Raw genomic sequence first — 26,775 nt, 5'->3', positions numbered from 1 at the left:
TGACAGAATATACAAGGAGTATGCATGTGTTAATCTGAAGATACAGAGCAAATAAACTAGAACAAGCTTTTTTAAAACAGGAAAAACTGAGTATATAAGAACTAACATAAGCGTCATTGTGAAATAGATCTTGAAATATGAAATAAAGCCATTAATTCAAAGAAATGTACAAACTTTTAATTAAAAAATAGAACCATAAAGCACCAAAATGACATAATTTACTAAATGAAACAGACTATTTACAAAAGATGCACAACTTATGCGAAATAATGAGGTTTCTTCACATTAATGCCATATTCAGCTAACGCTGGAGTTAGGTCTTCCATAGTTAAAACAAATCGCTTGTCCTGAAAAGAAAATGCAATAAATTTATCAATGAAAATAAGAACAAGATAACAATTTATAGATTTTAGTTAACTCATACACACAGTACCGCTGAAATCTTCCGAACATGAAAGAAATAAAAGCACATGAAATAATAAATGCAAAACAAGGCTTAACTAAAGACAAGAAAGAATTAAAAAATTCTTAACAGTTCCTCCAATTCTTACTTGTTAAAAAGAAAAAAAATAAAGCAGTATGCAACGGAGCAGTTTTTGTAGATACTTAGAAGAGTACATTGACGAAGCTAGGAAGGAGGTTTTACTCATAACTCCCCCTTCCAGAACTCTTTTTTTTAACAAAAAATAGCAATCCGAAAAAGGTAGTTTATATATACATATAAAGGTGGTTATGACCCCAAAAAAAAAAAAGCTCAGAAGTTAAAGTAAATTTTTGCTCTTGATTCTGCTTCTGCCAATTGCAAAAATTAATAGTGCGCGAGTTTACTTCACGAACCAATAACTCATTAGAAATAGATCTAAAAGACAACTTTGTGATGACCACAACATGCTAGGCTTTTATTTTTAGAGAAAAACAAACTTTTACTAGGTGAAAGAAATTCTGATATTTAAAGGTGGTCTATCACTAGGTTAAGAAAGATTAGAAAGTCCTTTAGATGCAATGAGTAATTTGTAATAACTTAAAAGAAACAGATTTGGAAGCATGCAATATGAAAGAACAAAACACATGAAAATAACAGAAGTTAAATAGTGTCTTAAATGTGATTGCATAGAAAAAGTGTCAGCTGAATTTTTGTTTCAAATTCACGACTTCCACTATTTCTGCTAGTTATTTCCCATGATTTATACATAAATGCTGTTTTTTTTTTTCAAAAAGACCTGCCAACCTTATGAAATGAAAAAACAGGAGCTTGGGTCAAAGTTTCAAGATAGAAAATGGGAGATTTTAAACAACGTTATTTGAGGAGAAAATATGGTTTTATCAAACATCATCTTTGATTTTTAAAAGATTTCTTGTAAATAGCATTTAAATGACTGAAGCTTTATCAAACATTAATAGACTTCCAAAAATCATACTCACACTTCAAAAAATGGTACTCACTTGAATTAAGTCGGATTCAATGGGACTGAAATATTTGGAAGGGCAGCATAAAGCATACAAGTGGCGACAATTAAGGCTAATGGAGGGAGGAGGGGCAAAAAATAAAAAAAAAAGATAACAGCAAAAAATGTAAAAAAGTAAATTTTGTTAGGGCTGGTTTCGAGAGTATTGAAGCAGATAAGTCAAAATTCATGTAATTCTTACAACTTAACTTGTGTTTTCAGGTTATTCCACATCAAATCAACCAATGGCCGAAACCTCATGTCTTCCGATTTTGCTGATTTTTGGCTCAAATGGGAGTATTAGCACAAGGAAAATATACCAAGTTTTGGACTTTTTTGATCATTCGTTGTTGATTTATAAACTTTTAAAGTTTTGACGAAGTCACAAATTTTGTATTACTGAGTAATCTTAAAAAGGCTGTAATTAAAAATCTATTTGACTTAAAGAGCTGAAACTGGTACCGTTTTGTTCAATATTTAATGAGGTTTTATAAAATATGTGATATAACCTAGGTACTCTACCTTTTTTTTTTGAATTTTTTTTACAAAAATTTTTAAAATTTCAAAAAAAAAAAAAAAAAAAAACCCTCAAAATTGAAATTTTAATTTGTTTTGAAAAAAGTTTATTTTATTCAGCCTTTTTTTAGCAACATTTATTCAAAATTTCTTGATGGCATTTTTGTGGTATCATAAGGAAATTTTTTTTTTCCTCATTTAACCTCTTCATTCACATAACAATTCATACTAGCTTGACCAGATTGATCACCCAAGTGGGAGGAGGGGGGGGGGGGGGGAGCATGGTGAATAAGGTGCCATTAAGATATTTAAGGGAGTTGTTTTTTAATGGAGTCTATGGTCCTCTGTGAATGGGGTTTCATTCCGTGGGGGGGGGGGATGGGGTCTGTAATGGGATCGTCACCCCAGAGTAGATAACTTTATGTATTATTAATTTGTAAAGTCGATTCATTTATTCTGTAAGTAGTTGAGAATCATCAGAATTAAGACATGATTAATTGTAGTTAACCAGGAATGAAAACTAGTGAAATATTTTTTCATTCTTAAGCATAATTTGTGTACGTAGAAATGATTTTGCAGTATCTACAAATGAATCACAAGTCTGATATATATTAAATACTATAAAACCAAAAGATGAACAAATATTTTGTTTAAAGCTAAATAAAGTTGTAGATCATGTTATAATTACCTTATGTATCAATGACAACACTCATACTAATAAGAAGAATAGGTTTTAAGAAAATCGTTTTGTGGTTCATTACAGACTTGATTTCTCCTGGTTTCATATATTTGGCAAAATGATTTATCTAAAATATTTAAAAAATATTTTAATGAAAGCTTCAAATGAAAATAAAAGTTCTAAAGTCTTTTCCAACACTAATTTCTTTCTTTCTTTTTTTTTTTTTTTTGACTGTTCAAATCCAAGTAATGATCAAAAAAAAGTTCTTTGAAAAGTGAAAATTAGACATTAAATTTTACTTTTAAGTGCACAGAGTTTCAAGCATATTTTATGTTTCAAAATTTGATGCATCCCCCCCCCCCCCCTGTTCTGACTGTGTTGTGGTTGAAGCATAGTAATGCCGACAAGTGTGAGGGTGTTAGAGCCATTTATGCCTTCAAAGTACTTTAGGATTTCTTATTTTTTTTCTCATTATTTAAAAATTATTTAGAGTTAAGATTCATATATACTACTGATCCATAATGTATCTCTATACATTTTAAGTAACCAAGCAAGCAAATTAAGTAGTAGGATGAAGTTTTGGCTAAAATATGCTTTTTGGGATATTTTCAAATGTAAAAGATGGGGGGGGGGGGGGGGAGAGAAAGAGAGAGAATAGTGACAGTGATCTAGTTGGGTTTTGCTCTATGTAATTTTTAAAAACTTAGTTTGTCTGCTTTGTGCATTTATGTACCTTAGCTGCATTAATTGGAAACATGGGGAGGGGGGGGGGGGATTAGAATACTTGCAGCATATTAAAAAATAATAATAGTTTTGCAATTTTTTTAATTTGGTCTTTAATCTCTACTTTGCTGGTAACTTTGCATGAATTGAATTTTGCATTTTAGAATAAAATGAAAATACATGAAAACATTTGGGGGAGGAGGGATTTGGCTGTACAAAAAAAAAAAGCATTTTGGTTTAAACCAAATATAACCCTATGTATTCATAATTTATATATTGGATAAAAGCATAGTAAATTTGTTACTAAAATAGTGCTTAAAAAAGGTTCAGTTGTTGTAAATGCTTGTAATTGTTAAGTACTTGTTTTTTGATGCAATGGCTATGGTTTATACTTGAATCACTCTTAAGCAGATCAGGTGTTTTTTACAACAAGAATTTAAGCAACTATTGAAAGATGATTTTTTTTCTGCATGATACCAAAAGAATGCCATCTTGAAATTTTGAATAAATGTTGCTAACAAAAGGCTAAGTAACTTTTTTACCCAAAAAATTAAAAATTTCGATTTTGAATTTTTACAAATTAAAAAATTTTATAAAAAAAATTAAAAAACATTTTTTTAGCAACTAAGCTTTGTTTTACTTTTTTGAAAACCTCATAAAAGACTAAACAAAAAAGCACCAATTGTTGACTTCTAAGTCAAATAGTACTCTAATAACAGCCCTTTTAAGATTTTAATCAATGCAAAATTTAGAATTCCTACAAAATTAAAAAAAAAGGCATAACTTTGCAAAGAATTGTTGAAAAAATTTGAAACTTCAGTTTTTTTCATCCTGAAGGTAAGTATAATAAACGGACAAAAAATCATAACAATCCAAAACATTGACCTTAAAAATTTATTTTTTATGGGTTGATTTGATATGGAATGACCGTTCTTAAGATTTTGATGAATTTTGTACACAATAACTTTCTCCGAAGAAACACTTAGACATAATATTAGACTTAAATTATTTACCCTGAAGTATTTTGACACATCACAAACACTTGATAATAATTGCATTAAACAAATATGATTTGTTCAAGTAAAACAATTGATTTACTAATACTGTCTTCTTCACTTAATTGGGTAACGGAAAATCGAATACCCCGCTTGTAGGAATATAAATCAGTGGAACAAAAAAAATTCCTGCAGCAATAATGTTAAAATTCCCCACTTTAAGAAATATTTTTTTCATCCATACCTCACTTAATCGCATACATATTCAAAGTTTCTTGAGCGAAATTTTTATTTCAAACCGAATTTTTTGTCCATTTCTTGGGAAGAAATCCCAGTTCACCCCTTGAAAGTAAAAGGTCACTTGTAACAAAGCACAAAAGAGGGGCTAACAGTTATCCTAGTTGGCTTCTAGCTGCAATCTTATCTCAGGTTGTAAAATTCATCTGGAGTTGGGTGTTTGGAGAGTTGAAAGAATTGGACCACATGCATTGAGCGAGGATTGAAAAATTTCTGTGATTGATTCTGGTCATGTCTGATCCTGTCCCATCTAATGTTTCAAGGAACTTGACTGCCTTCTGTACAAAAAAGTGGTTCTCAGGGCCATTTAGTTTTTCTTGGAAGAGACAGTTGTCAATCACAATGTTAGACTTGGTTTGATGTTTGACAATGCTGTAGCTGAAGAATACGGAAAGGCTTTTTCTAAAACCGGTTACCTGTTGATTTTCTGCTCTGCTTTAGACTGGTTGTGTGGTAAAATGAACGCAAAAAGAAAGGATGTGAGCTTATGTGTTCAGTAAAAAGTTTTGGAAGCAATAAAAAATAGAAAAACACAGGCAGATAACTGCGAAAAAAATTCGGATATCTAAATTCAGGTTTCGAGAATAAACAGATCGCTAATAAAATTGAGGAAGAGTTCTTTAAAATGAAATGAAACTAAGTAAATATATATATTTTTTTTTTGTATTCATATATGTAGTACATTTAATTTTTTTTATCACTTGCATTAAGATTAAGTATTTAAATTTTGGTAAAATTTATGTGTATATTTAAGTACTAAATTCATGTGTATATTTAAGTAACAAAGAATAATTAACCATTTATAGTAGTAATAATGAATATAATATCAGCAAAATACTTCAAAAATATATTTTTGTATTATCGTATAATCGAATACCCTGCTTAATTGAATAAGGCATGTCGGAACCCAGGGGTGCCCACTAAGGGAGGGTCATGGCATAGACTGCACCATTGAAATTTTTAGGCGGAAGGGGGTTGTTTTGAGGGGTATTTTTTCATGCCTGGGGCCATTATACATTTTGGAAAAATAATGGCCAAAATGCATAAATTCTAAATCTGAAAGGTTGGCAGTTATGTTGCCTTTGAAACAATAAAATACTGTGACAAAAATAAAAATTTTGTTTTTGCACAAAAACGGTATTTTTCTAGCAGATTTTTTACGTTTGACGCTGTTTGGGAAAAAAAGGGTGACCACCATCACTATCTTTAGTTAACTTCTAATGATTATTTTCTTACCTAATTGAGTGAGTTCCTAGCATAATCGTATTGCTCGTGTTGTGCCAAAAATGAGTAGAAGAGCAATCCTGCTGCTGTTTGCAACTAAAGTTTCCATGTTAACTAAATAACACTTTACTTCGAGCATTATTGATGCTTTAGAGGAGGAATGGCTAACAACCAAAGGTAATCACCAAGTAAAAAGTTAGTATGCAATGAAAAATGGTAATTGAATAAAACAACTCAATTTAATCTTCATTACATAAAAAAGGGGAGTCACAGAATTTGTACAGCAAAACACTTTTTTCCCTAGAAATTAGTTAGGCAATTTCACTACTGATCAGTTTAAAAAATGAAAAATTTTTAGAAAAAGAAAAAGCTTACTTTTGCTGCTTTTTTGCTTTGACCAGCACCTCGCATTTTGCAATGCTGCAATGCATCATTCGCAATGTCAGAAATGAATTTTTGAGCTGCAATGGATATGAGTCTCATCCTGTTAAAAAATATATAAAACAGAAATTAGGGAGAGAAAAAACATTGGGGTGACAGTTTTTTGGAAAAAGAAACTAAGATATGGATTTTGTTTTAAATTTGCTGAATAATGAATAAGGGGTCTTCTATGAATGATGCCACACTTTAAGGGAGGAAAAGAGAGAGTTTGTGAAATTGTCACAAAAGGGCGGTACGTGAAGTGTGACACACATTTTTTCGTAACAATATTGTTAGGTATATAATATAGCAAGGCATGTGACAAAGAGAGGAGGAGCTGAAATATGATTTAAAAAAAAATGTATCATCATTTATATACAGCTCTTAAAAATCTCAATCTCTAAATGTTAAGACAAATGTAAGAATGAATTAAAAATATATGAAACAAATTAAAGCTGCTGCACAGGCACAAGCAGAGCATTAGTACCATTTACCTCAAGAATTCGTTCAATTCATTCAAAATTAGAACAGCACATTTTACAGAAAAAAAAAAAGAAAATTAATTTGAATTCTGAAATTTTGAATCCAAATTATGTTTTTCGCAATCTCGAACTGAGACAGGACCCTACTCATTGGAGTTATTATTTCCAGAAACGGCTCCTGTCCCCCCCCAAGCCTGCCTCTCCTCCTGGGTGGTTACGTGTGCATAGTTGTGTGTGTGCGTAGACCTGTGTGTATGCACGTACGCGTGTGTGAGTGTATGTGTGTGAACGTGCGTGTGTAGGACATGGACGCCTCCGACCAGGAGAAGCGGATAGCTCAAAACCGGAGCAGCCGCGCCATGCCGCCAGCAGAGGACGGTGGTGCTGCAAAGGCTTCTGGTCCAAGTTGAAAAAGGCACGGACACCAAAAACGGTCAAATGAGAACAATAAGCAATCGTGATTGCTCAAAAAAAAAAAAACAATGCTCTAATACTTTTAGTTTAATTATTGAATACACCACAAAAGATTTTTTAAAAGAATCTTCCATTTATTTACAAAAGAAAAAGAAAACTTATAACAATTTTTATGAGCACTGTGAGTACATTTTAATATTTTATGAGGTTTAATAGAGCATATCCGCCCCCCATGAGCAATATTGATACTTCAATGGGTTTTTTGAGGGGGGCGGGTACAAGGATGGAAAACACCCTAGGTTTTTAGCTCAACAGGCTATGCACAATGCAGAAGTCAGGAAAAGGACAAATCAGAACTAGATGCTAAAAGATTGCAGCATGCAATTTGAGCTGAAATTTACAAAGGACATTCTTTAAATGCATAGGAAAATTGGATGAAAAGAGTTTTTTCAAAAAATATTTTGTGAATGTGCTGCTTTAACAACATTATTTATGGGAAGGTGGGTTTTTGCAAAGGCAGCCTGCATTGGGTCTTAATTTACTTAATAAATACTAAAAGCTAGTAGCTGGTGGTAAGCTATTCCTTAATATAAGCTAATGGGAGTACCACAATAACCCTGGGGCCCCCAATGCGCACGCCTATGTAGAAGTCAAAGGGGAAGATGAGTAAAATCTGAACTCATGTAGACACAGTAAGAATTCGAAAAAAATATCCTTCTAAGCTAAACATGGCACAAGTAAAGTGCAATAAAGTGCAATTAGTGGCAAAGTTGCTCCTTAGGATGATGGACTCAATTCATTTTCCTAATTGCAAATATGGTCTACTAGTAACTGAATTTATGTTACATACTTGGCAACTTTGGGGAATGGGCGATAGTAAAATAGTATGTGAACGACACCATAACTTCATTGAAGCATTTCATGTTTGTGATTTAAAAAGCACTAATGAACACTGCGATAACAAAATTTTGTTATTTGTCTTTCAGACATTAACCATAAAAAAAATTGATAGAAAATATAACAAACGCAAAATATTAATGTTTAAAAGACATGTAAATATTTAACAAATGGAGTTCAGCTGTTTGGAATGAGCCATGAGCCTATTGATTGAAAGGTAGCAAATGAACCAAAAATTTGGGTTAGAGTAACTCACAACATATCCCAACTTTTTAAAAACTTTCCCATAAGCATTATTTGATTTTCATATTTTATCAAAATTCTAAATGTCCTTCAAATTCTTAAAACAATTCCATTTTTTAAAATCCATATACATTTACACACTGATCAAAATTAATGAAACTTGTATGAGTCGCATTGAATTGGATCAACTCTGATACAAATGGATTAACATTTTCGAGAGGCTGCGGCAAAATGAAGAGAGTGCAAGGCTCACACAATATGAAATTTTCTAAGAAAGGTTAAAAATATTTGCTGAATATGGATTTATTGATTAATTTTTTGGCTTTAATTTCTGTATAGTTATTTTATGCTAATTTAAAATAGAATATGTTTATCTATTTTATTCCTTCTTTTAGTAAAAATAGTAAATCAAATTATCTACAGGGATATATTATAGGAAATCTAAAACAAATATTTCACTTCTAGTAACCAGTTAGCATAAGAATTCTAAAAAATTATTAAAAACTCTCTTAAAGACATATCTAATCATGTTCATGATAAAACTAAAAAGTTTATATGGAAATAATTTTGAACTAAATTTTCAAGCAGTATGATTATTGCTGCAAGAATAACAAGTGATAGTGAAAGTATAATAGTAATGTAGTGTTGCTTACGTAAATAATAGACATATTTATGTAAAACAAATTAAAACCTTTTAACAACCAGTCGCAGTGAGCCATTCAGGAATCAAGAACTTAGATTTTAATGAATGAGCACAGCATTTTAACTATTTAAAATTTAAAAAAAACTTTACTTTTGTACACAAATAATAATTCAATTTCAAATTATTTCTTTATTTGTCAGAAAAAAAACTTAGGTTAATTTTGCAACAAACAACTAATTTCAAAACATTTATGTATATAACTTGGTTTTAAAATAAAAGAATTTTTAAAGTCTGGGGAAAAAACCCTTCATATAATTTGAGGCAAGAGCAAATAATAAGATAGTAAAAAACAAAGTTGATTTTCATTTTCATTCAATTTTAGCAACTAAACTTCTTGAAATTGTGATCACAGTATGCCAATTACTTAAAGACTATGACTAAAGGCAAGGGAGCTAAGGCATTAATGACAGGACTTTGCTTGAAGGGTTGTTTATTTTATATAGCATGGAAGGAAAATTTAAGCTACGTAAAATAAACAACTTTACAGACACAGAAGCAATTTTAGGAAGTTCATACTGTAGTTCTGAGGTTTCGAAACTTCAGGATCCACGGACCCCTGCTGGAAAAATTACTAACTTTGAGGACTCCTGTCCCCCTCCTGGCATGCATAAAAAAGATTTGACATGGTTAAATCTATTTTTTCTAATATAATTTTACACTTTTTCCACCTTGAATTTATTTATTCATTGCTCTGTATATTTTTATTAATGTGTAGCATGTTTACTTCTGAGAGTTCCAAGGGGGAAGGGGCTGCTGCGCCCTGCATGTACTTAAGCGAGAACTTTTTAATCATTCATAAATGTAATTAAAATATTGTTACTCGTTCTTAAATCTCAATTATATTTAACATTTTAGGTGGAGAGCACCACGGACCATTTGGCACGAAGTTTGGGAAACTTTGCTGTGGTTAATAAGTTAAAATTTAATATTTTGACGGTGAGGAAAAAAGATGCACAAATATGCGGCAGGGTATAACTGCACCTTATTAAATTTACATTTACTGAAGCAGATAATTGGGGGAAACTGTATGGGGAATTTAATATTGCAAACCAAATATATATATATATATACACTGCTGTGCAAAAATTAAGGACAAGACGGTTTTTTCAATATAACTTTGTACAAAAGCTTTCCAAATCAACACATTTAATACCGTAAGATCCCCAATACGTAAGAACACGTGTAATATAAGCAACACTTACTAAAAGAGAAATCAGAGGGATAAAAAGAAGCTTTATTGAAAAAGTAGCATGGAGCGCAATGCGACTGAAGGCCGAACATCCCTGTGATGGGTGTCCAGCAAGAGACATCCGGTCTTTAGTAGGGGATATGATCTCCCCTGACTAAAGGCAGGTTTCAGTGTCTGCCCATGCTGAGAATGAGGGTGTCAATGAGTTGTTGAGGCATTGCTGCCCATTCGTCTTGCAGCGCCAATCGAAGCTCCCAAATCGTTACTGGTGGTAAGGTACAAGCTGCCAAGCGTCTGTCTAGAAAATCCCATACATGCTCGATGGGAATGAGATCCGGAGATCGTGCCAGCCAATCCATACGTTCAATATCCTCACTCTCTAAAAGCTGTTCGGCAGCTACTGTGCGATGACATGGTGCATTGTCGTCCATGAAAAGGAACTGAGAACCCATAGCGTCTCTAAAAAGACGCACATATGGAAGAAGAATCTCGTTACAATAACGGGTTCCGTTGACTGAACCAGGGTGCTTAATCCAAGCTCAAAATTCACCTTGCGAGATTAGTTCTGATCGCTTCACTAGATGGCGCTATAGGGAAAAAAGCGGGTCTCGAAAGGAAATTCTCGCAAGTAGCAATTTCAATCGCCAAAAGAAGGGGAAAAGTGACTTTTCGGGCGCTTATTTGCGGAGCGAAATCTCGACTGCCCTAAAGTAGGTGAGATTGTGCGATTTTTGTGATACAATTTGGGAGTTTGTCTTTCTGAAAGGTATTGGCTCGAGGAAAACGAATTTGGATGTTGCCAAACTTGGAGATGGTGCAGGGGGCAAGGGGGGGATTAAAACTGCACTGGGGGGGGGGGCAAGTGGTTTTCCGTTAAATTTTTGCGATACAAAAATGGGAGTTAGTTTTTCTGAAAGGTATTGGCAAGCAGAAAACAAATTACAATGTTACGAACCTTGAACATAGTGAAGGAGAGGGAGGGGGTTAAAACTGCGCTGGGGGGCAAGTGGTTTTCCATTAAATTTTTGTGACACAAAAACGGGAGTTAGTTTTTCAGAAAGGTATTGGCAAGCAGAAAACAAATTAGAATGTTAGGAACCTTGAACATAGTGAAAGAGGGGGGGGGAGTGGTTGTCCGTGGAATTTTTGTGATAAAATTACGGCAGTTGGTTTTTCTGATAGGTATTGGCACGAGGAAAATGAATTAGGATGTGGCCAACCCCAAAAATGGTGTAGGGGGCGGGGGGGGGGGGGGGGGGGGGGTTATAACTGCAAACATGAAATAGGTATATATGCAACATTTTTCGCTTTACAACAAGTTTTCAAAGCTTAAAATGCTTAATTTAACAAATAACAACATTATAATGCACAAACATCCGAATTAAATTGCAGACACGTGTTAAGAGCTTCTTTTTCAATGTAAAAAATGTTAGTTTGTGAATGAAAATGCATTCGGCTACGGTTGATAACTTCCATTGATTCCACTTTCTTGTAACCAAACCCATCATTTAGGAATTAAGGTAAGGGTGGGGGGGGGGGGTAATCGGGGGCACTCCAAACTTTCAAGATATAATGCATTTGAAATAATTAAGGGGCTAGGAATTTCCTACTCCCTCTTATTTTTTGACCGCTCTACGGCCTGTACAAATGCGTCTAGGGCAAATTTTATGTAAAAAGCGTTTATAAATTTCATTTTTCTTTTGTACATTATCCCACTTAAAATTTAGTTTTTTCACAAAAGTACTAGTTGTTTCTGAAAATCGTATGAATTTCAAATTTACAGAATATACAATCCCCCCCCCTTTTTTTTTGCGTTTTAGCAGGGGGGGGGGGTGACATCACAAATTACCGCCCCGGGTGTCACCCATGCTGGGTACGCCACTGACGTAGATAATTTTTTTTCCTTTTTTTTTTCTTTTTGTCTTCTTTTGCTATAAAATCCTCCTCCCCCCTTTTTTCCTAAATTCTTTATTTATTACCTACTGTCAATATTCAATTTCAATTGAATTCAATTTGTAAGAAAATTTATTTTTCTTTATTGAAATTTGATATTGATTAACTAATTACAAAACAGTAGAAAGGCTGGTAATTTCTGGGGAGTTGTTTCTAAAATTTGATTTTCCATTTCGCCAACATCAAAATTAGCAATATTATATAAATACTGTATTCGATTATACTGTAAGCATTTGTAAATTGGCTGCTATATAATATGATGCATTTCAAGGAAAAGAGAATGCTTCAAAATGCTCCTTTTTTCTTTTCTTCTTCAATTTAGGATCTTTCCTTTGGGTTGAACTTTAAAGTTCTTTATCAGCTGAAGAGAAATAATGATTGAAAAATTTATTACTTTTACGAATATTTTTCAATATACATTTACAGAAGCAGAGTATTTATTTATTTTAAACTGCTCTTGTAACCAAGATTGCTGTTTTGACTTTTTAATCTTGAAAATAAAGATGGAATTGTGTAATCATAGGTACAAGTTGCTTGTTTTGAAAAAAAAAAAAAAAAAATCTAGAAAAGTACTGTTGTGAGGATATCTTAAGATTGGGTCTTGGAAAACAATACCTAGAAAAAATGGAATTTGAAAACAGGAATATTGAAGAAGTAATACTTTTTATTTAGCATATGCTTATTTAATTATAATTTTAAAGGAGAAGAGAAAAAAAATCTGGAACATGTCTTTGAAACTGAGATTGTTGTTATAATTGCAACTGGAGCGGGGGGGAGGGTTGGTTTTCACATTACTAATCCTAATATGGAAGATTATATATTGTGTTATGTCTGCTCCCATCCCCAAAAGCTCAATTAGCACAACAAACCTTTTACATTTTGTAGGGGTGCCCCTCCCCCCAAATATCCGGAAGACTCCCCCCTCCAAAAGCAAGAGCCCTCAAAATAAAAAAATACCCCTCAAGCCCCTTTAAAAATTTCAATGGCGCAGTCAGCGCCATTCCCTAACCCCCCCCCCTATATTTTAGTGTTTTTTTCGCACTCTGCACTTCATTAGACACGGCAACAACATAATATTCAATCCACGATTACGAACTATTTATATTTTTTCGTCTGCATTTATGACGGTTAAGATTTTTTTTTTAGTATCATTATTTTTTTAAAGTTATTATTATTATTTCGATTATAGTTTCTTGGGAAAAATATATTTCATATAAGACATTCTTACTAATATAGATGGTGTCATATAGTAAATCAACAAAATTTACGGAAAATTTTCATCAAATTTATGTATTGGCTGTTTTAACCTCTTCGATTTTTGTTTTAGACACTGTAATATTGAAATATGAAAAAAAATACGACTTACTTTTTGCCATTCGACTAAGCTTTTTGCACTGGAGCCCTCTGCCATTTTTCCTTTGTGTACTATTTTTTAAAATTCTCGGAGAATTAATTTTTAAGAACATCTGGATTTGCTTCACGAAAATCTAAAATTATTTCGGTGTGATTCTTTGTAACGTAAAACGTATTCTTTGAAGAATAGCCATTAGCGTGCCAGTCGTCAAAGTTCGCTCTTTTCCGTGCAAAGATTAAACAAAACAAAACTAGCTGCACTGAAAGGACATTGGTTGGAAGAAGTCACGTGTACCTCCTGGCCGACCAAACTAATCGAAAAAATCGGTGCCTCTTCGAGAGACAGCTGCGATCTGTTCAGAATTCAACGTTGCGAGATTTTTTTGACAACATCGATCACGTGACGGGAAATCTCGAAGTCGAAACGTAAATAGTTTGGAATGACCACCCAGCGTCGAAGATGTGAAGGTCTGTACGACTAACCAAGCATGATGCCTTCCCAAACGAGAACACCGCAACCTCCATACCTGTCCCTTTCAATGATGTTCGAGGGATGATTATGGCTTCCCCGCTCTCTCCAGATGAGTATGCGATGAGAATCGCTACTCAGACTGAGTCTGCTCTCATCTCTAAAGAGTACTCGTCCCCATTCATTGTCTCTCCAATTCCAATGTTCCCGGCACCACAGAGAACGCCTTGTCCGATGGGCAGGCGTTAGAGGTACACACCGTATAGGGCGTCGTGCAAACAGACCACCACCGTGCAGTCTTCTGGCCACAGTAAAACGCGATATTGGTCGTTCAGTGGCCTGTGTCGTGTGTCTAGCGATTTCTCCCGCTGTCTGCCGCCTGTTTCTTCTGGCCTATAAGACAATAAACCGGTCATTTGCGGGTGTGGTTCCTCGTGGACGACCACTACTCAACCCCCGGATAGCTGTTCCTGTAGTTTGAAATTGTCTCCAAAGTCGTGAAACGATGCTGTGAGCGATTCCGAACTCTGCAGCCATACTTGTCACACTGCGACCTTCCTCCAACTTCCCAATGATTCGACCTCGGGTAAAAGTATCCAGATGTCATCTAACAGATTGATTATTCGCCATTTCTCGCTGAGGCTGCAACTAGGTGTGATTTTAATTACTATACGGCGTGCAATCTCTTTGCCAGAAATACTGATCTTACACCGACAACATGCTTTATACTACTCAGACACTCCCCCATTACGTCTGCCTGCATATCTGCGCATGTGCTACCGTACATCACCTTACTTAAATCTCCTGATTGGTCTTTCTGTCCGCTCTGCCTTGAAAAATTAGCATATCAGCTGAATGAATATTCAGCTGATATTCCAATTTTTCGACTTTGTCCTTAATTTTTGCATACCAGTGTATATATATTTTTTCATTTAATCAATTTTAGCAACTAAATAAAAACTTGCAGAAGTAATAACTTTTAAGTTTTTATCAATATTAATTTAGAAAACAATGATTTCTTCTTGAAATGGTGATTACAGTATGCCAATTACTTCAAGGCAATGGGTAAAGGCAAGGGAGCTAAGGCATTAAATGACAGCTTTCTCTATGCCTGTAGGGTTGTTTATCTTACACAGCATGGAACACATGAAAGGAAAATTCAAACTTTGTAAAATAAATAACTTAATAGACACAGAAGTAACCTTAGGAAGTTCATCCTGTGGTTAATAAGTTAAAATTTAATATTTGGACGTTGAGGAAAAAAGATGAACAAATATGCAGCAGGGTATAATCCCACCAAATTAAATTTACATTTTCTTAAACAGGTAATTGGGGGGAACTGCATAGAGAATTTGGGTAATTTATTTCACAAACCAAAAAAAAAAAAAAAAAAAAGATTTAATCAATTTTCGAAGAATTTTCGATTATTTTTTTTTTTTGAAATTCACCGATATTTCCCTGATTTGTCGTCGCCCTGAATTAAATTTTAATGCTCCATTTTACAACAAGAATTGCAATTAAAAACCTGAAACTCAAAAGCTTGTAAACATTCAAAGTAAAATTGTTGCAGCTGGTGTATAGCAAAAATTTTCGACTTGGGGTCCAACATAAGGGAAAAATTTTTTTTAAATGAAAATCTTAAAATACATTTGAGCTTGCAATCCTTAGGAAAAAAAACCCCACTTAAAATCCATTATGAGGCAGCAAACTTTCTCCCCATTTTATGAATTTTGAAATTCACTTTTAGTTTTGGTGAAAATTTGAAGGCCAATTCCTGATACAACACCAAACAAAACATTTGAATCAACTGAACCAAATTTCGAAGTAAGATAACTGAAAATTTGTAGGTTTAAACTGCAATCTTGGTACTTATATGATCATATGTGACGTGATTGATGTAGTACATGTTTTTTCATCAAATGTCATATATTTGATTGAATAAATGTTGACCTAGTTAAATAAAAATATATCAAAACATTCACAAGTTTTAAATTACAAGAACATAAATTGCAGATGGTGTGGTCAATATCTGTTTTTGAGTAGATCAATGAAAATTTCTATTTCAAACATTTTTTTTTCTGTGGGAAAAGAAGTTTTAAAGCAAGGGGTGCAAAAAATATTTCTGTATTTTAATTCAACAGGCTACATGGTGTAGAATTTAAGATATTATCAAAAGAAGAAATAAAAAAATAGATGATAAAAGATTGCTAACACACAATGCACAAGATTATGAAGCATAGTTTCCAAGAGCAAACAATAAAAGAATAAAAATTAGTTTGACAAGGATCGAGTCCTAACCATACACTGATTGAATTAATTAGTCAACTCTTGATAACTTGAAGTCCTAAGGAAGCAGTAAAAACCTTGGAGTTATTATTAGTTTAAATTGCAGAAAATTCTGAGAGCCTTTTCAAGAGTTAGAAAACCAATGAAAATTTCAACATAAAGGAATATTTGAGATATTGTGAGTTCACTGTTCTTCAAAATTCAATTTCACGTGCAAATTTTGCTTCAAACAAATGCAGAGTTTTGTGAAAATGACAGCTTAAAACTATTTGTGAATGTGCTGATTTTATCATATTTTTGATAATGTACCTATTCTGCTAACACAGTTTTTATGAAAGTACCAATTCAGCTCTAGTTTAATAAAAGCTAAAAATTGCATTAAAAAATCGGCTTAGGAGTTAAAAAAGCTGAACAAAATGCATAATTTCTACACGTAGCAGGTGTGTGTTTCACTACAAAATTTAAATAAATTTAATAAGATTAAAACAAACACAAAATAAAAGTAACAATCCTCTGTTTATCTATGACATCTGAAAATTTTCTAATCAATGTTTTAATGGAAAAAAAGAAAAACATTTTTTTGCCATCCTCTAAACAAAACTAAATAAGCATAGAAAAAGTGAAATCACAATTTCCACAATCGATGGAAAAGATTGAATATTTTAGACAAAAAAGTCGAGTACACACAGTTGCAATGCTATCCTATCTTAAACCATCACAAAAATCAATTTCTACTTACACTCGAGGATCTGTTGTTTCAAATCCGGCAGAATGAACATAATATGACACAACTGGATCAGGCAACTGAAAAATGCAATGTCAGTTAAACACTTTTTTGAACAATAAATTAAAAATATGAGAGAAAACAGCTATTAAGTAAGTTTAACTCAACATCTTGTATGCTTTTTAAAGAAAACGTAAAATTAGTTTTCTTTCAGCTAAAACTAAAAGATATACATTAATTTTCAATATCAATATAAGTTTTCTCCTAAGCTAAATATACTTCTAAAACAATGAATTTTATGGCTGGTGAACACTATGAATTTTTGAATACCTAATATAAATCATTTTAATTTTGTATTTACACTCCAACAGTTCAAATTTATAGTCAAAACCACATATCTTATTCGAAATTCATTGATAAATCCCAACTTTTACATGTCAAAGCATTTACATACAGTATCATCCTTACTAACACTAACCTCTGAGCATGGAATGTGCCTGAGGCTCTTTGGAGAACTCAAGACATCCTTGAGAAACTTCTTTTGTACCTTCACACAGGATTTCTTTAAAAACTGATTTGACATATAACTAGCATCATATTATTGAATTAAAAAAAACATTCAAATCTTTCTTATGTTCCTCACGGATAGATCCCTCTGGATAGATAGATTCAAGATGTTCTTGCTATCAAAAATTTAGTCCTCACAGCAACTGTCTGTGCCTTAATAACTTGTATAATAGGGTAATGTGAAAAAAAAAAAAAAATTATTTTGGGAGTTGCTATAGTGTGGATAAGTTGCAGTGGGTGAAGACTTAAAAAAAGTGAAATCAGGTAATATCTTACAATTGCGCAACGAGCTTAAAAATTCGAAAAAATGGAAAATTTGGTGTTTTTTTCTTATGGATTTTTTAAAAAAAAATTGTTAAGGTTTCTTTAAATTCTTTAAGACTGAAAAGTTGCGATTGATGAAACTCTGAGAAATTAAAAAAGAAATATTGAAATCTAATAATTCCTTCCAATTCAGGAACAAGCCTAAAAAATCGGATTCCCCAGTTCCATTCGAATTTTTTCCAGTAATATAGGGAAAAGCTTTTTAAAAAGCACTATATTACACATAAACATCAATTTATTTCTTGATTTTGAAGGTATATTCAAATCCATGCAGAAGTCCTATTCTTTACAGTAACTAGCCATTTCCAGATAGTAGAAGATTATAAAATATTTAGTAAATTTCTACCATCAGATACACAAGTCATACTGTTTCAAGTAATAGTTGTTGAAACTAATTTATAGTCAGATATTTTAGAAACTTGGGCATAAATTGATCTGGACTTCAATGTTGCTCATAAAAAGCCATCTCTTGATTTTAACTCACAAACTTTAAGTGAAGTCTCCCTCGCTAGCTTCACGCATCTTTCGATGGCTTGCATAATGGTAGGGGAATAATTTTATATCAAAGTCAGGAGCAGTACCTGCTTTAATGAAATATTTACTGTCTTTGTTAGTAACTTTTTGAAAAAAAAGTGGAGAGGATAACTTTGTCATGCTCCAAGCAATAATCTCTGTCGAATTGGTGGCTTCGAAATTTAGGGATTGAATGAAAGATTCTGATGCTTTTGCCTTTAGAAATAGACTCTCTGGCTTTTAAAACTCTAGTATGATATGTGCCTCCTTTCATTAAAACCCGAGGCCATCTATAAGTTTTGGGCTGCACAAAGAAAGTTTCTTTCAGTGACAGAGAAAACAACTTGTTTCAGGTACTCAGACAAGTATCCACAGGTTTGAATTGGCTTGTAAACATGAATGGAACCGTTCGTGAAGTTTTTGCAGTTCTTTATTTCAAACCAGACTGTCATGCAACATTTTAAGATAAAAGTAACAATGTCTTTTAACGCATCTGATGGGATCGATTTACGTAAAGTCTGAGGACTCTATTTGCACAAGTAAGCCATTTGGAATGGCAGAGTGGGCTGGGGTCAAGATTTGACTAATCATTTGGACAACTGCAACTCTTCATTGCTTGAGATACATCCAAAAGATACCTTGATCCTTACTAAATCATTTTCTGTTTATTTATATAGTTGTACAGTTAATTACTTGAAAATCTATTACCGGCAGTTTTTCACAACTTCTGAGATGTTCTCCTAGCGTCTAGAAAATGAACTTGGACTGGATGTTTCACCATTCAAATGCTGAAAAATTGATGACAAGGCAACTCCATAAAATGGAATAAACTAATAGCCTATTTCAAAGGTCATCCTTCATAAATTTCGATTTGACGAATCGCGGGTACTTTTCAACACCTGGTATAAATTTTAGTACCATTATAACTTTTGATGTCTAAGTAGTCTAGTGACATTTGTTGTTCATTTAGATATGAAACAATGCTATTCACTATGTCTTTGACTGATCCATAGTTTGGAGACATGGGGCTTCGCTTAAAATTTGAGGGTTTAAACCAAGAGAGAAGAGATGGCTACACAAGAGCATCATTCAAATCCACATCAATTATGCCCAAGTTTTCCAAAATATCTGGTTGATTATATTCAACAAGTCAGACTTAAAACAATAAGACTTGTGTACTGGATTGTAGAAATTTCACTAAATATTTTATAAAATTCTGTTATCTGAAAATGGCTATTTTATTATCTGTTGTAAAGAATGGGAGTTCTGCATAATTAGAAGACACTTTCAAAATCAAGAAAAAAATTGATATTTCTCTCTTTTGGAAGAAGAGTGCCATAATACGAAGAAATGAAATTTGACAAGAGTAGTGTTTGAGGTTTAACTCGTCAGGCAATTTACTGTAATAGAAGTAAGTTTGTTGTGTGTGAGTCAATATTAGAACAAAAAATCTGTCATTATTTTCAAAAGAAGATAACGTCGTTTGAAGCTCTTTAAGTGAAAAAAAAAGAAAATTAAAATTTTCATATTGTGGCACTTTTCTTCCAAACAAGCGATTTATGTGAAATATAGTACTTTTTAAAAGGCTTTCACCATAATTTAAAAAAAATAAAGAGCACAGTAAAAAGATAATTCTCAATTTTTTGGATTTTTCCGGCTTGTTCCTGAATCAGGAGGTATTATTCAATTTCAATATTTCATTTTGATTTCTCAAGGCTTCACCAATCGCAGATTTTCTGTCTTAGAGCATTAGTTTTTTTTTTTTAATCCGTAAAAAAACCATACAATTTTCCTTTTTTCGGAATTTTTAGGCTCGTTGCGCTATCAAAAGATATCATCCGATTACAAAAAAAAATTTTTTTCTTGTTTTTTTAAGTCATCACCAATGACAACTTTTCTGCACTATAGCAACTTGCAAAAAAAAATTTCATTTTTTACACTCCACCCTATTGTATATAAGTAGAAAATGACTTGAGACAGGACTGACAATTTTAGAGCCTTCGACTCCAGACTCCTTTACCCGAAAATTCAGCCTGACTCCACAAGCATGGGTAGAGCTGCAGACTTAGAGGAAAAATGCCCAACTCTGACTCTTGGAATTCCCAAATTGCGACTCCTACATCCAAAAATCACTCCCAACTCTATATTGCTCTGAGATATGTTACATGTGGAAAACTTGGGTAATGTTCATTTCACATGCTTTGAATTTCAAAAACAGAGAATACACTGTAATAGCAAATCTTCAATTAAGTTGGGTCAAAAAGTAAAAAAAGGTACACTTTTCTGAGTGACCAGCTCTCCTCCTCCTTTGCAATTTTTCTTGAAACAAAAAAAATGGTCACTCTCCAAAAGTTAAGCAGAAGATTGCTTGAGTAACACTTGAATAATAAATTTTATAAAATCTTAACTATAACAATTGAGCATCTTTAAAGGTTAGGTATTTATTATCATTTTGTAGATGAACAGTTAAGAGCAAAAAAATAAAATAATAGTTTAAAAAACTAAAAAAAACACGCTTTCGTAGTAAAATGAACTAAAAAGTGAAAAATAATCTTTGGATGATAGTAGTAGACCAATTACTTAATTTTAATGTAATACAAAAAAGCGTGGGGTGCTTGCTGTCTATTCACATTTTTGCTTGGACAACAAAATGGCAGAAATTCAGGACAACTGATAAGAAGCACCCCACGCTTTTTTGTATTACATTAAAATTAAGTAATTGGTCAACTACTATCATCCAAAGATTATTTTTCACTTTTTAGTTCATTTTACAACGAAAGCGTGTTTTTTTTTTAGTTTTTTAAACTATTATTTTATTTTTCTGTTTTTTAGTCTTATGTTGGAGAATTATCAGGCAAAATTGCAATTACTTCTTTTCGTAAAAGTTGAATTGAAAATATTTATAAAACGAGTGCGAGGCAATATCTTAAAGTTAACACAAGGGCACCCCGATGGAAAGCTATTGTGAGTCATCGATGTATGTTTGCGGAAATCATATTTATATTACTTTGAAAATTTGAGATGCATTTGAATAAAAGATTGTTCAACAATGGTCTGATCAGCAATGAATCTCCAATTGAAGGCTCACCTAAATTTTGGCATGAAATTAGTTAAAAACAATTATATTTCATGTTCTAATTATCTTGGAACATTGGAACAAATTTTTTCTGATGCAGAAAAATTAAAGGTTTTTATAGATATTTTTAAATAATTTTTGCAAGCATTTTTTAATGTATTTTTTAAATTTTTTCCTTTTTCACATTGTTGGATTTATGCCAAAATATTGATTAAAATTGGAAGAAACTCACAATTAAAAGAGTTAATTAATTAATTTGATTATAGAATATTACATCGTCATCGGGTCTGATGTCGCGTGCCAAATTTCAAAAGAATCCGATCGCAGGAAGTGGGCGAAATTTGAGTTGCAAGATTCCATTACAAGATACATACATACATACATACATACAGGTGAAGCTAATAAAAGCGTGTTAAAAAAAAACATTACTCAGACAACACTTACTGTAGGTGTATATTCTTCCAACTGCAAAACAAAATCTGCAAGAGACTGCCCTCCTGTTTTAGGCATATTTATAGGTGAAGATGCGCTTGTTATACTGGCAATGGATGTTGGAACAGGTTGGATTTCATTATCTGTAATTTCAGGTGATGGTGGACCTTCCCCTAGAAAGATACGATAGTGAATAAATGCCTAGGTATTTTTTTTGTGACTATTCATCCAGTAGTTAAATCAAGAATTGATCAAAATGTGACGATGAAATGTATCAAGAATGCTGTTTATTTTAAATATGGAAACACATGAACTTTCTTTTGTGCTCTTTTTCTGTCAAACAATTTAAATAACCCCGGTTTAACAATTGTCAAGGATCTGGAAAAAGTTATCGTTAAAACAACGAGAATATACATTTTGTGCAGTTAAATACGGACCACTGAAATGCATCATTGAATTGAAGAAATCTTTAAATCAGGTATTGTTAAATAAGAGTTTTATTCTGTCTTTTTCTTCTCAGAACTTCTTAAACGAATCAGGGTTGGCAAAAACCCGGGTTTTTTTTTTAAAAAGCCCATGGACCCAGAGTTTTTTTTTTTTAAACCCAACTAAAGATGAGTTTTTTTTAAAAGAAATGTGGGGTTTTTTTTGTCTATTTTTAAGGAAAATGTGGGGTACTTGTAGCATATTGTAGCCTAAGTATATGGACAAAGGGTAAAAATTGTCTTAGGGTAAAAAAAGCTGGAAAACTAGTTAAAATTCAGAGTTTTCTGAAGAAAAGTATAAAAGAGGACAAACTCAAGAATGGTGAAGTTTCAGATTTTTTAGTTTCCATGATTACCAAAACAGTTAAGGCAAAGTTACTTCTTGAGTGATAAAATCTATTGTTTGTTTTTAATTACTTTTTTTTTTTGGATTTTACTTTATTGTATTTCATTTTGTTATGCAAAAATACTATAGAACCTCAAGTAGTTTAAATCCCTATTTACTGAGTTCCAGCTTAATCAAGACATTTCTTTGAATTTTATGTTGCCTGTTTTTCTATTTCTGTGTACAGAGAAAGAAATATTAAACTTTTTTGTAAGGTAATGAAAATACTGTACATCCTATTCTGTTTTCTGTCCGACAGTTAGTAAAACCTGTTAATTTCTAAAAAATATACCTTGTTTATTCGAGATTTGTGACATGTTGGGTTGCAGAAAATAATTCACATGAAAGCCTTTTAGCTAGAGTAGTTTAAGCTGTACAATCTACAAATATTGAGAAAATCAGACGTGACAGAACTTAGTCAAGATAATTTGATTATTTATTGACCAGTTAAAGAAAAAAGTTAAATATATGTTTTTTAAATCTTTGAAGTATTTTTTTAATGCCGTTAAGAGTTAAGAAATACTATTAGAATTCAAAATTCATTTTTTATGTCCATTGTCTGCGGTGAAGAACAAATAAAAAAGAAGTTTAAATTGTGAAAGTATTTAAATTGAATTAATTTCTAAAAAAACTTCTCAGAAAATTATAAAAAAACACAAATCTGGGCTAAATAATGGGTTTTTTTAAATGAGTATTTAAAAAAAAACCCATTGGGTCCAATGCGGCCAACCCTGAAACCTGAAACGAATACATCATATTATTGATGATGCCTTCGCTATACCTGGATTTTTTAAAGAAGTTGTGCTTTTACCCTAAGCGGAAAACCTTCTGCCACAAGTTTTACTCTTGGACATTTATTAACAATTCTTAAGGTTATAAGCGGCTTATAAGGCAAAGGGGGGGGGGGGGGATTGGGGGGGGGGGGTAACTGCCCCTCACTTCCAAAAGTAAAGGGACCTTGTCCGCATGTCCCTTCACTTTTCAGAGCTAAAAATTAATGATCTATTGAAAAATAACTTTTTATAGAGAAGATTGATTTATTTCATTGAAGTAAAAGCTAAAAATTCCAAACAAATAAATTTGTCTGATTTTATTTCATGAGAATGGAACTTCAAAATTGAAAAAGAAAGTCAAGGTTGGCCATTCATCCAGATTTTTGATGCCATATTTCATATTTTACATTTTCAGAAGTTATTAAATCAGTAATATTTAAAGCCAGTAATGTAGCCTAATTTTATAAGAAAAAAAAGAAAAAATAAATAAAAAAACAGGTTTAGGAACCACATACTCCAACCGGAGTTTTTCTCCGGAAACATTTAGAAACTCAAGCGCTTAAAACAAAATTTTTTGCTGATTTTGAACTATGTCGGTGAAAATGAGAGGTGGGAGTCCCTCCCCTGGAAACTTTTTCCAGTTAATTTTTTTTTAATTGTGGTTTATAGACGATCTTTGTAATATAGACAAGAGGAATAAGAGGAGTGGTTTGGAAGGTTCCATATTAAAAAGAGAATGAATAATAGTTACATAGCACTGCATAAAGCCAGGTTAAAACTCAAATCTAACTTTTAATTTAATGCGCAATCATTAAATGTATAACTTTTTATTGGACACTTACTGAGACACATACCTTTTCTTTCCCCCATTGGGGAAGTAAACACATCTAACAAGATGGGTCTATTATGCTAAAATAAACCCAAGTATTTAGTATACATTTGATATTTTTGAAATTTTCCTGGGGTGGCCATGCTCTCTCTCTGGCATTATTGTTTCTATTCTTGTTAGACGTCTAGTTAGATTTCACAAAATGATTTGCTTAATCTTTAAGTACAACTTAATGCTGAAAAATTAAAATTCTAAAATAAAATTATTATTTCGGTTAGGATGGAAAAACAGCAAATTTCACGTAATTTCCCCATTAAATGTTTAAATATAAAATCCATTGTTAGAAATTTTGTTGCCTTGCAACAAAAATGAAAATTTTGTATCAAGGTTTTTCTATGGCAAGCATGAAATGCTCTCATCTATGAAAATAACCGATACTGAGGCTAAGTAAAGAGACATATTAGGATCTTTACCACAAGTAACTTGCATGTTTTGAAACAAAAATTAGTTTCGGAAATCTTTACTATTCAAATGGTTTTAATTAAATTAGCACACAAATGAATCCTAGAGAAGAACACGGACTAATTTGGCATGCCATCTGCTTAAATTAGACATGTATATTGTTTTTTTTTTTTTTCCAATTTAAGCTGGGAAAGAGGATTTAAAAAACTATACTTGAAACTTCCTCAGTGTGGTTTTATAGCTCTCTGTTGTTGTTTTTATATTCTTGTTAGACTTCGAGAAATAATAAGGATTTTTTTATATTTAGCTCTAAAAGATTTTTTAAACTATTTTTGAAACTTTCTCAGGGTAGCCATGGCCCCCCTCTCACTGTTTTCCTTATTGTAGACTTTGTATGTGTTATAAGGGAAATATTTTGCATTTTTGCTCAAAAAGGGGGATTTTAGCTGTTTTTCAAATTTTCTCGGGGGGGGGGGGCATGGCCCCCTCCCTGGATCCACCCATGAATAAAACAGGGACACACCTATTTTCAGACCAGGTGAGAGGGTCTCTCTCTCTCTGAGAGAGAGAGAGCAGATCAAAACATGTCAGATATTTATGCGTAATAGTTGAAAGCACTCAATGTACAGAAGATATGCGGAAACATTTGTTTCAGATTGATGGAATGGAAGTTAGGGAGGGGGAGGGTCACTTTGACCCACAGAGAAAATAGAAGAGCATTGCTGAAAAGATATTTGCTTCTTTCCTTTCATAGGTTTCTAATACCAATAAAATACACCTTCAATAATTTTTTCCAGGAAGAAGAGGAAATTCACAGCAAGTCTCCCCCCCCCCCCAAAATACTTGTACCAACGTAAAATCCAATTTGGAATACAAAAGAATGCCAAAACTTTGCGCTATTTCCTTGTTTTAAAATATTTTTTTTCAAAAACTGTAACTAAGGCTACACAACCATCAAAATTTGCAAGAGCAAAAATTAACAGTTAAAATAAAGTTGAAATTTTACATCAAACGATTTAAGCTTTTCGATTATTTACAGAAATAGCGTGAAAGCGATAGTAAAATATAAATTATATAGTAAAATTGACAGAATCTTTTGATAAATTTTGAAAATAATATTTCTTTGCGAAATGAATAATTTCAAGTAAGCAATAACTGCATTCTAAAGAATGTAACTACAGGAATCTTTCATCGCAAGTACAAAAATGAATTTACTCATCAAAACCTAAGACCTTTACAAATGTTTCGCTCGTACAACACATAAACTTCGACAACACATAAATAAAATTAAAATGTTAAAATAAAAGAAAAAAACAAACCGCTGCACTAGATTACTAGAAGGAAAAAAAAATCAGATTACGAATAAGATCAGCAAAGATGTAGACATCCAACCATTAAAATGGTGATAAAACAACTTTTTGAAAGATAGAAAATGGTAAAGGTTGATCAAACTCATACCTATGTTGTTAGCCATATTGAAATTTATAACGGATATGAGGTTGTTACAAATTTAAAAGCAGTATTTACTAATGAACATCAAACTTCTTTCATCAAAACAACGACAGCAGAAACATATTTACAACTCAATGCAACACAGTTCAGAGAGCAGAAACCAGAAATTTCGCTTCCCGTCTTCCCCTTTCTGCGCAATGGTTGCAGTGATTGGTTGCTTTCACTGTAATTATACTACACTACATTCGGTGCGATTGTTTTGAAGAAAAGCCTTGCGTGGAGGAAAAATGGAGGAAAAAATGTATGGGAAATTTCTTTTTTTTTAAATGAAAGGTTGAAAAAAAGAAAATTAAGAGCTGGGATGTGTGAGCACAGTGAAGGAGAGATAAGAGAATCAGATCCCTCTCATGAAGTATCAAAGCTATTCATACGCACATATGTGTGACACGTATGCATGGAGTCCTT

The 26,775-nt window shown here is 32.6% G+C and overlaps 1 protein-coding gene across 1 annotated transcript; it reads right to left on the bottom strand.

The window, feature by feature from the left end:
- On the bottom strand, window positions 1–26,500 carry LOC129226094 (transcription initiation factor TFIID subunit 10-like). Its single transcript, XM_054860688.1, has 5 exons — window positions 26,317–26,500; window positions 21,937–22,097; window positions 17,028–17,092; window positions 6,255–6,363; window positions 1–347 (listed from the first exon to the last, which is right to left on the bottom strand). Exons 1-5 carry the CDS (start codon window positions 26,330–26,332, stop codon window positions 258–260), a joined length of 441 nt encoding a protein of 146 aa, XP_054716663.1. The 5' UTR covers window positions 26,333–26,500; the 3' UTR covers window positions 1–257.
- Between the last annotated feature and the right edge of the window lie 275 nt (window positions 26,501–26,775).

Source organism: Uloborus diversus, chromosome 7, assembly GCF_026930045.1.
Source record: "Uloborus diversus isolate 005 chromosome 7, Udiv.v.3.1, whole genome shotgun sequence".
Lineage (NCBI taxonomy): Eukaryota > Metazoa > Arthropoda > Arachnida > Araneae > Uloboridae > Uloborus > Uloborus diversus.
Note: the sequence above shows the minus strand (reverse complement) of the source record. Positions and strands in the feature narration are given on the sequence as shown.

Bases quoted from the DNA above. Each gene is read 5' to 3' on its own strand.
- LOC129226094 (XM_054860688.1), bottom strand. The intron at 17,093-21,936 runs GTAAGTGTTGTC...TGCATTTTTCAG, and splicing joins TGGAAGAATATACACCTACA to TTGCCTGATCCAGTTGTGTC. The intron at 348-6,254 runs GTAAGCTTTTTC...TTTTCTTTTCAG, and splicing joins AAAGCAAAAAAGCAGCAAAA to GACAAGCGATTTGTTTTAAC.